The sequence below is a fragment of the Miniopterus schreibersii genome, assembly GCF_964146895.1.
Source record: "Miniopterus schreibersii genome assembly, chromosome: 17".
NCBI classification, from domain to species: Eukaryota; Metazoa; Chordata; class Mammalia; order Chiroptera; family Miniopteridae; genus Miniopterus; species Miniopterus schreibersii.
In genome coordinates, this window is record NC_138117.1 from 37,621,979 (window position 1) to 37,637,527 (window position 15,549).

The following is a 15,549-nucleotide window of genomic DNA, read 5'->3' on the forward strand; positions in this document are numbered from 1 at the left end:
CTTATCAAGCCGTATGGGGCACGCTGCTGCTTGTTTGAGAGGTTTTAGGAAAGTCCTAAGTGTAAGGCTTGAGAGGCCACTTGCATAGAAAAGCCCCTGGAAGTGGCTTGGGGGAGCCTGCAGGTGGGGAGGGGTGGGCCAAAGATGTGAGTCAGGTGCTGGCAATTCAAATATGGATCCTGCCTCCAGCTGTGTGAGGGGAGGGCTCGCCAAAGGAGCAATGGCCTCTGCCAGCTCTTCTGCCTGGGAAGAAGCTGCCCCTCCACCTCTCGCCCCAATTTCAGGCAGGTTATTTCCTCCCCAAGTGTCCCAGGTTCTTTTCCAGCTGCTGCCTGGCACTGGGCTCAGAGGGAGTGCGTCTGAGTGAGTCCTTGCGTGGGCCTTTTAAGAGGAAAGCCTGGGGCTCCGAAACCCTCAGGGACAGTCCCCGCTATTTTTCACAGCCCAAAGTTGTGGGGACTTCTCTTCCTGGCTCTGGAGCCCTGGGCTGGGGCCCTGATGTGGGGCTGGGGCCCCTCACTCCTCCAGGAAACCTCCCCCACAGAGATGTCCCCTCAGGTTTAAACCATGGCACGGGTGTGGGCCCACTGCCGCATCTCCGCCCCTCCTACCGGTCTCGGTGCTTCTTCAGTTCCCTGGTTGTAGGGCTTCTGTTCAGCCAGATTTCAGGAGACTCTGGGTGATGGTGGTTCTGTATTTTAGTTGTAATTTTGCTGTGGTTGAGGGAGGTGGCGGGTGCAGCTGTTACCTATGCCTCCAGCTTGTTTCCTCTCCTTGGGATCAAAATATTTAGAAACCACTGGCCCATAGGATAAAATGGAAAATTTTTGGTCTGGAACACAAAACCCTTCCTGACCTGTCCTGGGCCTCAATTATTAGTCTCACTTCTCATGTGCCCATTAGACTCCAGCCATTCAAATAAACTCACTTGTTGCCTGAACCCTGTTTCCTTTCCCCCAGTAGTGCTCCCTCAGTCTGGAATGTCCATTTCCTCATTTAATTGAAGTCCGGATTGTGTGCCTTTCCCAGTTTTCCTATTGCACCTCACGTGAACAATTCTTGGGGTGATGTACTGTAACCATCTATCTCTCCTACTGGATCCTAAACTAGCCGAGGATAGAGACTTTGCATAGTTCAGTGTCATATGCCCCTCTTAAAACGTGCTGTGTCTGGACCTTGGCCAACGCTCAATAAATGTTTACTGAATGGAAGGAAGAATGGATGAATGGATGGGTGTCATGTTCCCACACATCTAAGCTCTTTGATAAAAAGTATAAGCTCTTTGAAGGCAATATTCTGAATAATCCTTGTATCTCTCACAGCCTGAAGGATCACACCTCACATACAGCTGAGTTTAAAAACATGACCCCGTTTTGGGAAAGAGTAAATGAATGAATGTTTCCATGTACAAAACCGAGTCTCTGTGGTTTCCATTCTTAACAGGTTGTAAGATCATACAAGTTACTTAAATGAAAAAGTTGAAGTCAGTTGAAAACATGAAAATGTAGAAATAAATTAGATATCAGGAAGGCAGCCACAGAATTTAGAAAGAATGCTTGTGGCTAAAGGGTGAGACAATTCTTGTCCTTGCTGAAGATTCTAGTTTCCAGGCCATGGTTTCAACTTAAGTTGTAAGTTAAAAAACTATCAGTTCCCTCATGCACTGATGATGAAAAGAGTAAAGGCCATTTGAAAAAATGCAACAAAGCAAGAAGAGAAACAGCATCCAACACCCAAGAGGAGCATTTCAGTTTCTGTGAGCAGGTCACTGGGAGAGGTCACCTTTGCTGTCCACCAGCTACATCTTGTGCTACAATATCCAAGGACATGATAAGATTACACTTTCCTGTATATTTCATGTTACTTTTGTCAATAAAATGTGAGCAGCAGTGATATGGGTCTCTTCTGAGTAGAAGCTTTAAAAGCCTGATCAACCACACTCCTGTTTTTTCTTCTGTGTCCACCATCAGTCAATGACCTCGGTGATAGAGCCTTATTAACCAGGGTTCTTGAGTGAGGACAGTGTATGTTGGTGCACTGCCACACCCCAAAACCTCCCACAGTGGACAGGAAATGAGAGTGAAAAGTAAATCCTTGCTATTTTAAAGCACTGAGATTTTGGGGGATGTTTGTTACTTCAGCATAACCAGGACTATCCTGACTATTACAATCACCGGTCTCAATCCACACTCTTCTCATTATATGTGAGTCACTGGAGTGTAGAAGTTAATATGGACTCTAGTGCCAAACTACCTGAGTTTATATCTTGCTCTGCCATTGACTAGCTGTACAACTTCAGATAAGTCACTTAACTTCTATCTATAAAATGGGAATAATAATAGCATTTTCATATTAGATGAATAAACATATATGGAGAGTTGCAAATAATGTCTGGCACATACTGAGTACTACTTGGTTGTTTTTCATATATGAAGGAACTGCAGCCCAGGAAAGTAAAGGATTTTACTGTGGTCACATTATTCTTAAACTGGATTCTAGGACTAACCTGGGGCTATTGTGTTTTTAAATCTCACGCTCTTTGCAACATGGTATGATCCTTGGCAAATAGTGTAATGTGACCTTGATTTCAATAGCTGTAAATAAAGCTCTAGCTGATTGCTTCACTTTCAGAGCCTTGGTGAACCCCAAAGGAGATAATGGATATTAAAGTGCTTTGCTGACTAATCGTGAGGGACGATTACACAGCACACCATGCTAATGACATTAGGTAATTGACATTACACAGGGAATGCACTGGAACATCTTAATGAAAAGACACTTAGATTTTTTTCTTCTACCAAAGAAAAATCATCAAAGAAGACAAAGTTTCGTTATGGTGCTGTTTTCTTTCTTTTTGTTATGTCTGGGATTTGACTTAAATGAAAGATAGAAATGAAAGTATGTAAAAGTAATAAGTAATTTACAAGCATTGATCCTCTTTGGAAAGCGTACCTGGTGGCTACAGAACCACAAACACACACCATGCGTTTCAAGTTCTCCATGAGAGGGCCTTTGAGCATTTCTCAAGTGGAAGTGGAGGGAAATCTACTGAGTTACAAATCATGTTCAGTTCTTCTAAAAAAGAGCCCAGGGATGTTGGCTGTGCTTTCTCAGCCACAAATGAAGAGAAAATGACTGTAGATCACCTGCATTATAAACACCTGCACCCTCTCTTTCTTCTCCACAGCCTCTGAGTTTCTGGAGGGCAGGGGAACAACCTTTCATTCCACATGCCCAGCACTTAGCACAGGGCTTAGCACAGATATATCCTCAGGGCTCTAAGTAGTCATTGGAATAATGGACACAGCTCAAAAGCTTTCTTGCCTTACAGTCCTGTGCTGTCCCAAGATACTTGTAAGGGCCCCAGGGGAACCACAGAAGCCTCTGGACCTGACAGTTGGGGGGTGGGGGCAACCCTGCACATCTTTCCCCTTCAAATAAGGCAATTTTGCTCTCCTATTTTTCATGCTAAGCTTCTAAGATTTCTTTTACATAACCCCCTCCTTAATAATAATTATTATTATTTGCAGCTCTTTATCGAGCTGGAGACCAATCATGCAGAAATTAACCAGCAAAAGACTAAAGATGTTACTCCTTTTCATTGAATTATAAGGGAGGAATGCTTGGTATATGGTCAATGATGAAGAGCCTTAGGATTTTGCTTTCAATTTAAGTGCCTCAAGTGGTTCTTTTAGTGAATTAGTGAATCTACAGAAGGTGCTGGAGGAATGGCAGGAGGCGTGGTCTAGCAGCCACCACTGATCTGTAGATTAGACTCTCTCCACTATGAAATGCCCTGATGAATAGGGACAGCAGAGTAGCACGCAGGTTTCGGGGAAGAGACTGGAGTTCCAGTGCAGGATCTACCACTGTCCGGTCATGGGAGCTGGAACAAATGACATAGCTTCTCAATGCAAATCACTCCTACCACCACCAAGGGGCACAGAGTCTGCACGAAAGCAGGCCTGGGAGTGGAGCTGGGTTTCTCCACTTACTAGCTGTGGGCACTGGGCTAGTTGCATTATTAGTGTTCAAGTCCCAGTTTTCTCAGGTGATGGGAGTGAGCACCAGTCCTTTGCAGAGTTGGGATGGTTTATAAAATCATGTTTATAAAGCACTTTACCTGGTGGAATTTAACACACAAAAATAGTGGTTACTACTAACTTTTGTTAGTAATACAACTTATAATTACACAATAATTACACAGGTTGAATCAGATAAAAAATTTTTTGAATTGGTCATGAAACTGTGTTTGCATTTGCTCTAGTTGCATCAAAATAGCTTTAACCAACCCATTTACTATACTATCTGGGCAGTTCCTAGGCATAAATTGGTTCAAAAGGATGAACTAGTTTATAATGTAGTAAGATGAGTGATAGGTTCTCAGCTACCTGGGAGAAACAGTGCCCTTTGAAAGTTCTGGAGGAAAGGGAAAGTGAGGGAATTGATGATGGACGTGAACTATGGTCACCGTGCAGGTGTCAATCTTACCTTTACAATACCATGTGTGTGACTACCAGCACCATTTTAAGAATTAGGAAACTGAGTCCCAAGAAGTTCCTTTCTCTAGGGCACACACAGCTACAGGTGGAATGGGGGGCATTTCATCTGAGGTATGTGAGCATAAACCCAGTTGTCCATTTCAATTCTCCTACATGGCTTGTTTTTCAAAAGAAGGGGTACATGGACCAGTGGAGTTTGACCTGGCTCTACCCAAAAGGTGGATGACACAGCCCTTACCAATTAACTTCCCAAATCAGCAGACTTATATCGAGCTCCATTCCATAGATGCGAGTGTCCAAGGGTCACAATAGTGCTGGGGCTGCCAGCGTGGTGGCCATAGAACCCAACTTCACCTCCAACTGCGATCCATCCTATAGCCTCCACTGGACATCAGCGTCAGTCTGCCTTCCAAACCATGGGCCCATCCCATTGCTCCTTAAACATCTGAAAGCCACCATGTGGTGTCCTAGCATGAAAGTTAAAGTTTCCCAAAGTGCTTCATTTTGATGTGCACCGTGGTTTTATAAGCATTATTAATGTCCATTCTATAGATGAGGGAACTGAAGCTCAAAGAGAATTAAGATATATCTACTACCTCTTCTGTGTCAGGCCTTTTATATTCATGATCTCATTTCATCTTCACAACCACCCTATACTATCTGTACAGTTCGTTCATTCATTCATTCATTCATTCATTCATTCACAAATGTCTCTTGAAGACCTCTGCAGAATCAACAAACCAGCTCCTGTATTCATGGAGCTTACAAGAGGATGGCTTATCCCCTTTTTATAGCGAAGGAAGCAGAAGAGAGAGGTTGAATCACCTGCTCAAGGTCAGTAAATAATGGGTCCCAAGGCTGAGTGCTCTTGGACACTTTGCTGGCTGTATGCCCTTCAGCATTGCTCCTTTGTTTTGGGGGTGGACACATGATAGGAAGACTAATGTTGATTTCTGTTCAAAAACAGGGTGGACCTAGTGAGGGAAAGTGAGAGGAAAGATCCAATCACCCATTTTCCATCACAAAGCTTTAGGATCTTCTCTCTTTCTGTAAAAATAGATATTTTAAAAAGCTGGGGTTGCCTTACATGGCGTGTGTGTGTGTGTGTGTGTGTGTGCGCGCGCGCATTCTACAATGCATACTTCTTTAGACTCACAGGCATTTCCTTATGCTGGTGAATATTAATGTAACCCATGATGCTTAATGCTTGCCATTTTCTTATTTTGTAGTATGCCAAATTTATTTAACCATTTCCCCACCTTTGGACATTTATGGAGTCAGGTGAACATGGCTCAGGGGCTTTGCTCTGCCACTTTCGAGCTGTGCATCAGAAGTTATTTATCCTACCAGAGCCTCAGGTTCCCCCTCTGAAAACTGGGAAGGGGGCAGGTAATAGTAGTTTCCTTACAGGATTGTTGTCAGATTAGGTGTCAGGTCAGGAAGGTCATTTAGTATGGTGTCTGCCAGGTACAAGGTGAACAGTCAATCACTATTAACTTTATAAATGATCCTTACAAAGAGAGGAGGAAAGAGAGGGAGAGAGGAGGAGAGGGAAAGAGGGGAAGAAGGAGAGAGGGAGAAGAGAGAAGGGGGGAGAGAGAGACAGGGGAGAGACAGACTGGGAGACAGAGAGAGAGAAACGAGTGCTGGAAGGGAGATGGGGTGATGGAGAGAAGGAAACGTGAAAAGGAAGGATAAGTGATGTGTAAGAGGAAAGATAGAAGAAGGGCGCCAAGAGGCGTGCCGAGAGCCTGGGCGCTCTTGCCTCAAGTGAGGAAAGTAAAATAACTCGTTTTTCATTCGTGCTCCTGCCATGTTGCTTGGCAGGGCCACCCTGCCCCAAGGATTATAACCTTTGCTCCAGTTTTCCAGTTGGGGACAAGCCAGTTCCTGCTTTGCATTCTGGTGTCATCCTCTGACTTCTAGCGGCTGCATTGAAAAGACCAGGCTCTGCGATTTTCATTAAGATTCATCAAGGGAGACTCTTGTGGATCATTAATGAAGACATTGCCTTTAACGGAGCCCACCATGAATTCGGTGTCTGTTCAGCCACCGCGCCTCCCGGAATAGGCCCAGGGTGCGTCAAGAGGAGCCACCTGGAGCCACTTGCCCCCTGCTCATGGAACTCTTACGCAAGCCTGTTTTAATTAATGTGATTTTCTGAACAGGCATGCATGAGACAGTATTAAATGCTTCATTAGAAATAAAGTTACATGCAATTACTTTTTTTGTCATTCATCTAGCTAATATCAGGTTTCTAAAATCAAATGTTTTTTTTTATGGAATAAATTTAATCTGCGGCTTGACTAAGGCTTATTATCTTGCCATCCTCAGGCGTTTACTGATTTTTCTCCCCTCTCAGTATTGGTTTTGCTAATTTATGGGGGATGTATGTGAAATCTCCTGAGCTACACATGGATCCTTTCGGTATAAATGTCTGATTTCAGGCATCAGAAGCAACAGCGCTTCTCCATCAGAAGGACTACAGTTGCAATGTCTCAGTGAAGGACAAGGACAGGGAGACGGCCTCCCTCACTCTTGTGCTTCTCCTCTCTTGACTCTAACCTACTCTTGACACTCGTGATGCTCGAACTAGCAGCAGCAGCAGCAGCTAATCCCAGTTTCCCCTGATGCTGGCACCCGGTCTCCACTTGTCTGTGATTGACCGAGAATCTCTCACATGTTGACTTGATCTGTGAATAAGGAACCGAGGTCACTTTGAGTCGGTTTGCCTTTTGTGCAAGAATCATCATGTCAGCCAAGCAAGGAAACTTGGAGCTGCTAGGATCTGGAGAACCAAGAGGTAGATGCCGCCTCACAGTCAAAGCACCAGCTTCTTGCAGCCCTTCTGTGTCCTGGGGACTGCTGTTGGGATTCTAACTCCAAGGAAATGCCAGAAAGAGGGACAAGGACAGACCCTGACAGGGTGGGGACAATACTTCCACAGGGATCCATCTGTGATGGCAAATAAACAGGGTGACTGTCTAGTCTGGGGAAACCAGTCCATACATGGTTTAGTGACACTGACATTGCATCACAACACATGCAACATACTGCTATGCATGGTTCCAGACTTCACGGCTTCTGTGGAGTTTTCTGGCTGAAATAAGTGCCTTTTGGGCTGAATAAAAAATCACATCCCATGTAAGTGATAGTTGGTTAAGGCTTAATTTTTTGATAGAGGGATGTAACTGGAATTCTCTTCCACACACATTCAGGTGCAATATTGTGTGCCAGGCACTACTGAGATGACAAGGCTGGACAGGAAGGATGGAAACTCTAGAAGTCTGGGCCAATTGCAACCAAGGTTTGCCCAAATCCAGAGCTTTTGTTTATCCCTTGGCACCATGTTGTTTGTTAACTGGAAGAATTAATGCTGGACTTCAAGTCACCTACAGTACAATCAAGGAGATGTCTGAGTATTAATAGACTCTGACTCATGCAGCTTAAAAAAACATCCTACTGAATTGTCTTATTCTAAAGGAGCAAAAGCAGCACTTTTTATTATTTATCAACGAGAGGAAGCCCTGAGTCATTTCACCCTTTCCAGAGCTCATTTCTCACTGTCTCACTCCAGAGCTGCAGAAAGGAGAAGGTAAATTGGAAAAAATGGTCAGGAGGGACAAGGTCCTCTCCAGAAAGATAAACGACAATGCTCTAATTATCTTTAAGAATTCCGATAATCAATGTTCATTTCTCCCACAATGCCATCTCTGCAGAAGGCCTCCTGCTGGAGCTCAATGTGCCAGCTTCTATGGAGTTCGTGCATGAACAGATTAAGAAGGTCATCAAATATATACATGATTAAATGTTACTCAACCTCAAACAAGAAGGGAGTCCTGTCATTTGTGTGAACTTGGATGAACCTGGCAGACATATTAAGAGAAATAAGAGAGACAGAGAAAGATAAATACTGTATATGTGAATCTGAAAAAAAAAAAAAGGTCGCACTCATAGAAACAGATTAGTAGGAAGGTGGTTGCTGGGGCAGGATCATGGGGGAAATGGGGAGATGTTGCTCAAAGGTACACATTTTTTTGTTTTAAGATAAAAATAAGTTCTGGGGATCGAATGTATGCATGGCGACTATACGTAATAACACTGTACTGTATGCTAGAAATTTACTAAGAGAGTAGATGTGTAGGTCAGGTCTTAGCATTCTCATAAAAGAAAAAGGAAAAGATAACCATGTTAAGTAATAGATCTGTTAACTTCTTTGTGATAATTTCACAGTGTATGCATATATCAAATCATCACACTGTGCCCTTTTAATATACACAATTTTATTTATCAATTATACCTGAATAGAAACTAAAATTTAAAAATAAGTTAAAAAGAAACTCTGTGGAAAGTTTTGCTGTTGCACACCCATGAAGCCACCCTGGGGGGTGAGCCTTTATTGATTTCCTATTGGCCATAGGAAAAGTGGAACCCCTTAAGGGCTGAGGCCCTGCAGGCCCTGGCTGCTCCCAGCCTGCAGTGCACCTATTACCACTCTTTCCTCGCCAGGTTTCAGGTCCTCATTTCTGCCCATGTCTACACTGTCTTCCAGGCTCTTATCCACTACAGGATCTGGCTAATATCTACTCACTTTTCAGGAAACAGCTTAGACATCTCTGCTCTGCAAAGCCTTCTCCAGCACCCCAGATTTAATTGACTGTTCCTTCTTTATTCCCCGCAAGTAACCTGGGTTTGATTCATCACAGAGCTTATTGTACTATCTTGAAATTGCCTAAGTGTTCATCCCTCCCACTGCTCTGTAACCTCCCTGAAGACAAACATTACGCTCATCTTGTTCCTTGCTGTATCCCCATAAGGACACTGAGGATACAAATTTGTTGCACAAATAGTTGAAAGTGAGGTACAACTAGAACATAATGAAGCTACTAGGTCCATCTTGGAGAACTAATGGGTACGCAGTGTCCATGAAAAAAATCAGAGGGCGACACCTTTCAACATGCCTGCGATTCACCTCAAAGGATAGATGGGGTGGTTTGTCTTTCCCATCATGTGCATCAAAGGCCTGGCATTATGAAGGAGATCCCCAATTACCTGATGGTTTTGATCATGCTGAGGCCCATTTCAACGCAGCAGTGGGCATGGTCCTGGCGGGGCTCAGGAAGTCCAGAAACACAATAGTAGCAGTCCCCTAAGATTTTGATGCGAAGACAGTGATGCTCCTGAGAGGAACAATGTAGGAGAGGAAAGACTTGAGTCAATAGATGGGTCATTGCTTCAGAAAGGCTTGGGAAAGACGGAAGCGAGGTCAGGTGGTCTGCACTGTGGGGTCAGGAGCCTAGATAGGGTTTTGAAGGGCTCAGAGGTGCAGTGGAGTCATGGGAAAACACTGGATATTGAGCTTAACAGGTACAGGACCATATCTCAGTTCTGCCGTGTACTAGCTTTCTGATCTGAACACCCATCACGTGGACAAGCCTGGTGAAGAGTGGGCATTCAACCTGCACACTCTATGTTCCCCTAAGAATCCTGCCCCCAGCGCTGTCTTTCTTCTCAGGACATGCCTCTGAATTGATGGCTTTAAGCAATCTTTAGCTCAACATCAAGCACTTAAAAGCATAAATCATTTAGGGATTCCTACTGTTTCAACTCTATGTTAAGTCCCTTCCCATGTAGGCGATGGTGCATAAGGAGAGGGGCTAGCTATGTTTTACATATGCTTTTATTCATATGTTAAATGACATGTGTATTCATTAAAAAGAAACATCAGTAGGGCATCTATAAGGAAAGTGTTGTCCTTGACACAAAGATGATTAATAAACCCTATGGTGCACCATATACTAAACAGAGTTAACCCTTACACCCACCTTATGAGGTAGGTACAAGTTTTATCTTCCCTGCACAGGTGAGAAACAGGACACAGCTGTTTTGTGGCTTCACAATCTTGAGTGCATGATTCTTACAAAATTTCAAAAAGCAAAAAGCACCAAAGAAAAGGTGCATACTTTAGTATTAAGTGTGAGGGGAGAGTCTGAATGTTGCAGGTTTTTGAGGAAAGAGAACTTAAGGCAGTTGTAGCATAGGGGCGACAAGTACTGGCCGAGGAGTCGTACTGTATGGAATCAAATCCCACACACCCTATGTCTTTCCTGCGTGTCATTAGTCAAATTACTTAACCTCTGAGACTCAGTTGCCTCATCTGTAAAATGAGGACAAGAATAAAACCTGTCTCATTGGCCTGTGAGGATGAACTAAGATGATGCCTGGGCAGGGCCCAGTGGATGGGTCACTAAACTAATGTTCCCTGTCTCTGTGATGATGACTTGGACTCCTGTCCTAGTCCTTTGCATCTCTATCTGTGATCCCGGGCAGATTACCCTCCCTTTTGGTTTCCTTGGAGAGATGGGTGGGACTGAATGACCTCGGACATGCCTTTTAGACCATAGGCCTAAAAGCATAGGTCTATGGCATTGTGGGCAAGAGGCCCTCATTATGAGGTAGGGCGGGAGGGCAGGAGGAGGGGAACTGTAGGCAGATAGGGGCCACTGAGATGCCAGTGGCACAATGGATGCCCTTGTATTGCCAAGCTGTAAAGCACTGTGCTGGTTTCCTAATCTCATCAGGAGTTGGGCCCTTACGTTTGAGTAATGAATGCCATCACTGTCCCAGTAAAAAACAAGCATCAGACAAGAAAAGAGACTAGGAACCGGCTCTGGTGCTTCCCTTCTGGATCAGATCTCTGGGGTCTTGCTGACCTTCTCAAATGGGCACAGATGCCATCTTCAGAACTCTCAGGCCATGCACAGCCTTCCCAGGGTTATTTTTAGGAGCTTGTGGTTCCTCACTATTGGCTACTTCAATGCTGCTCATTTTGTAGGAGTTGCTGAAGAGGTCTGGTCCATAAGGAATGCTCAGGCCCAACCGCTGCTTCCTCTAAGACCTCTACATTGTCAGGGCCAGAATGGAGCCATTGGACCACTGGTCCTGGCAGTTTCAAGATTAGTGAAGTCCATGGGACAGTTACTAAAAAATCAGAGAAGGATGGCTATAGGCCTCAATTTTATATTTTGCCAAGGAAATATGAAAAATCCATCAACAAAGCAAAATAACAACCCAACCACCATTGGCTACCCCATCACTTTATAAAAGAGAAGGTATTTTCAAAAAGAGTAAAAAGATATATTCCTGGAATGAAGGAAATTTCTTTGTGTTAAATGAAATTGACATTATAAAAACTCACTATATTGTGCTATTTGTGTGTGTGTGTGTGTGTGTGTGTGTGTGTGTGTGTGTGCATGTGTATCTGATCCTTGAACAACGTGGGAGTTAGGGGCACTGACCTCCACACAGTCGAAAATCCACATATAACTTTTGACTCCCCCCAAAACTTAACTGTCTACAGTTGTCCCTTGGTAACTGCAAGGCATTGGCTCCAGAAACCCCCATAGAGACCAAAGTGCTCAAGTCAGCCTTCCACATCCATACCCTTTCCTGTGCATAGTACATGGAAGTCCTGTCCTCTTATCTGTCAATTTGCAGACACATTTTTCCGATCAATTCCTGTGAGCTGTCAGGTGACTTGACAGTAACAGCCAAGCAACTTCCTTTTACCAGAAATTGCTCTGTAAAGTTCAGCTTAAGGAAGCCAGGCTGCTTTGAAAAAAGATATTGAAGTAGAAAAATAAAGTAGGGTGAAGGGTTTCTTGCAAATTTTATCTAGTTAGTCTTAATATAATCTTTTTCCTCCCATCTCAATGGTTTTGATATAATAAAAATCTTGGGAAACCCAGAGAATGTATAAAACCATTTGTGTAGATAAAAATCTTAGGAAATATATGCACCAAATTATCAAAGATGGTTATATCGTTGGGCAGGGGTATGATTACAGTGGCATATAATTTCTGTATTGTCTATATCTTTGATGTTTGAATGTTACATAATGAACATGTATTGTTTTTGTAATAAAAAAATCACTAAAAGATAAAAAGAGAGAAGACTCTCAGAACATAAACATTAGCGCTGTTAATGCACTTAAAATAGTTGTATTAGAAAACATGACAATTTTATAACCTCTTATCTAATTGTAATTACAGAAAAAACACATGGACATATTGTCCTAGTAAAAATGAAACTGTGACGAGTTGCCTAGGGCAGCCCCTCTCCCTCAGGCACAGCGCACCTGGGGACCTGGTCGCCTTTCTCCTCAGAGGTTTTCACATACACATTTACATGATTACATATGACTAGTTTTCATGCTCTTAGTCATAAATTTATCATGCCCTGTCTACAGATCTGAGACGTGCTTTTTTTCCATGCAACAACGTATCTTGAAATTCTTCCGATGTCAGTACAGAAATAGCTCTCTCCTCGTTTTTAATCTGTTGATTGGCTTTCCATCGTGTTGGGTTTGTTCTTTATAACAACAATTTAGGTTCTTCAAGTTTTGTCAGTAATTTTTAAAAAGGTTTAAGCTGCAATGAGGTCAATTGTATAACAATAAATATGTTCTTTCTTTTACAATTTTAAAGCCTTGATAGTAATACACATATTCTTCATTCCTAATTTGGGTGGGGAGGGGAAGGTAGGAACTACTTTATTTTACAAAAAGATCAAAGATCAAAAGTGACTGAAGTTTGCCAAAGGTGCTGTCAAAGGTGGCGATGCTCTATTCAGAGCAGCCCTAACTACGGGGGCACGGAGAAACTCAGTCCCACTGAGAGGATCTTTAACAGGGACCTTGGAGCTTTCCCTGAATTTTAATAATGTGGTGGATAAACAAGACAGTGTGCGACATTTACATGGGAAGCAGGTTCTCTCTGATGTGCAACATCATGAAAATCTAAAGCAAAGACTCATGGGAAGGAAAGATATCATTACCAAGGCACAGAATTTTGGTGCTAAAAGATGCTCAAAGGGGCAAGTCCAACCCCCTTTAAACATAAGCAGAGGCTGTGACTGATCGGGGGCAAACACATTTAAAGGGAGTTTTCGCCTTCCTGAGCAGAGTTTATTAAACTTTTCTACCGAGGTGTCCTAGGGCAGCAAAGGCTGGTGCAGCCGGGGTGGGCTGGGGTAGGAGTTGCTGAGCGCTGATGGGCAGAGTCCTTACTGGGGGCCGGCTCTGTGTGAGGGACAAACACTTCACTTATCCTTCATCACACGCTTGACAGGAGACACGCAGGGAGAGGGTTTGCACAAGGTACATGCAAGTCCGGCCCACCCCTGAAGTCCCCTCACTCTAAATAACCCTCAAGCCATCCGGCAGGGGCTACATCTCCGACATCCTGCGTCTGTTCCCTAATGCGCCTGCTGCATTGCTTAGTGGTCGAGACCCAGCCCCTGGCCTCGGCCTGGATCACAGATGCATCTTTGAGCCTCAGTCACTCATTCTGTAAAACGGGAAAATAAAGAACCTGCCCAGTAGGTTTGTTGTGAGAACTAAATTAGGTAAGCCAGGCAAAACACTCATCACAGTGCATAACATTCGCCAGGCAGCTTATGAATATTTAAGTCTTAGCAAAATTAATAATAACTTTACTCCATTGTCCACCTGTGCTTAATTTAATATTCATTTTTTTCTTTAAAATCTTTCAATAAAACTCACACCGCAGAAGGTGGGCTACAGAATCTTGTGCCCACTGGGGATCAATAGGCTGTGTACCCCCATTCGCTCCCCCCCCCCCCCCACCGTGTGGACGGTAACCAGGGTGAAAAGCCGAGGCTCCAGGACAAAGTCCACATTCCTTAAAATATCACACCATGCCCTCCAAGACTGTTCCCCGCCTTCCTCTTCAAGCTCACTTCTCTGCAGTCGCCCATGCCCTTCACGCTCTAACAGTCTTGAGCTCCTTAGGGCTCCCCAAGCCAGTAGCATGGTTTTGCGTTTTCACACCTCCTGCCTTGGCCTCATGGCTCAGCTAGAAGGCACTTCCTTGCCTCATCTGATGCCAGGAAAGCTCCTGCTCTTTCTCAAGACCCCATGTGCAGATGACGTCTTCTCTAGATGCTGCTAGTTCGTGACCACTTCACTCCCCCGGCCCCGCTCAGCATCAGGCCGCTCCTTCCTTCACCACCACCCTGTGCCTATTCGCACCACACTGTCCTGCAGCTATGATGGGCTTGTCCTACTCCCTCGCCAGAGTCGGCGCTCCCTGAGGGCAGAGGCTGGTTTTGCCTCCCAGAGTCTTGCCTGTTGCCTGGCACGTGGTATGTAGTCAATAAATGTTGGCTGAACAACTTGCATTAACTTTTACTTAGCAACCCTTTCCTTGAGTCAGTGGGTTTTATTGTGACACTAAAAATTAGCCTTGGTCACATTTGTTGGTCCTTGCAGGAAGCCATTTTTCTTTGTCTTAGCGTCTCTGAGCAGAAATATTCAAAACCATATATGAAGTAGAATAACTATGTGCAGCTGGCACCAACCGCCATAGATGCAACAATCCAAAGAAGTGGTGCACATTCTTACCCACCTCCAATCCCCAGCCCTGTAGGGAACCCAACTCTTGTGCTGGGAGACCTCAGTCTGCACCTCCCCCGCTGCCCATGTTAGTGCCCTATTAATAGGCGTCCGGTGGCCAGGTTCCTCTGCAGGTTCTCTGGCAGGGCCTTGCCTGTTGGCACATCTCCACCTCTTTCCCTCCAGCGATGCTAAATCTCTTCCGGCTTCTCCATACATACTGAGTAGCTGGCATCTTTATTTTTGTTCCCAGGTCTGCATAAAATGACCTTCCCTGTCTTCTTTACCTCACTAATTGATATGTGATTTATATGCAATAAAACTGACCCTTTTGATGAATGTGAAGAGTCGTGCTCACATACAGAGCATCGGCATCTCCCCCCACATCGCTCCACTCCTCCACTTGTCTCTTTTCTGTCCCTATAATTTTGCCTTTTCTAGAATGGCTTATGTGTGGAATCATAAAGTATCTAATCTTTTGTGTCTGGATTCTTATTTTATTTTATTTTTTTATTGAGTTTATTGGGGTGACATTGTTAATAAAATTATATAGATTTCAGGGGTACTATGATATAACACGTCATCTGTATATTGTGTTGGCTTCTTTCACTCGGCACATTGCATTTTAGACTC

General features: G+C 44.0%; 1 protein-coding gene across 3 annotated transcripts in view; it reads right to left on the reverse strand.

Annotated features, from left to right (window-relative positions):
* ADCY8 (adenylate cyclase 8) overlaps window positions 1-15,549 on the reverse strand; it is a gene marked incomplete at both ends in the record, with an annotated part of 155,309 nt that overhangs the window by 83,767 nt on the left and 55,993 nt on the right. For all 3 annotated transcript variants that reach the window (XM_081116487.1, XM_081116486.1, XM_081116485.1), the window contains one exon: window positions 9,555-9,682. In XM_081116487.1, the coding sequence (XP_080972613.1) occupies window positions 9,555-9,682 (128 nt within the window). The remainder of the gene's footprint in view (window positions 1-9,554; window positions 9,683-15,549) is intronic.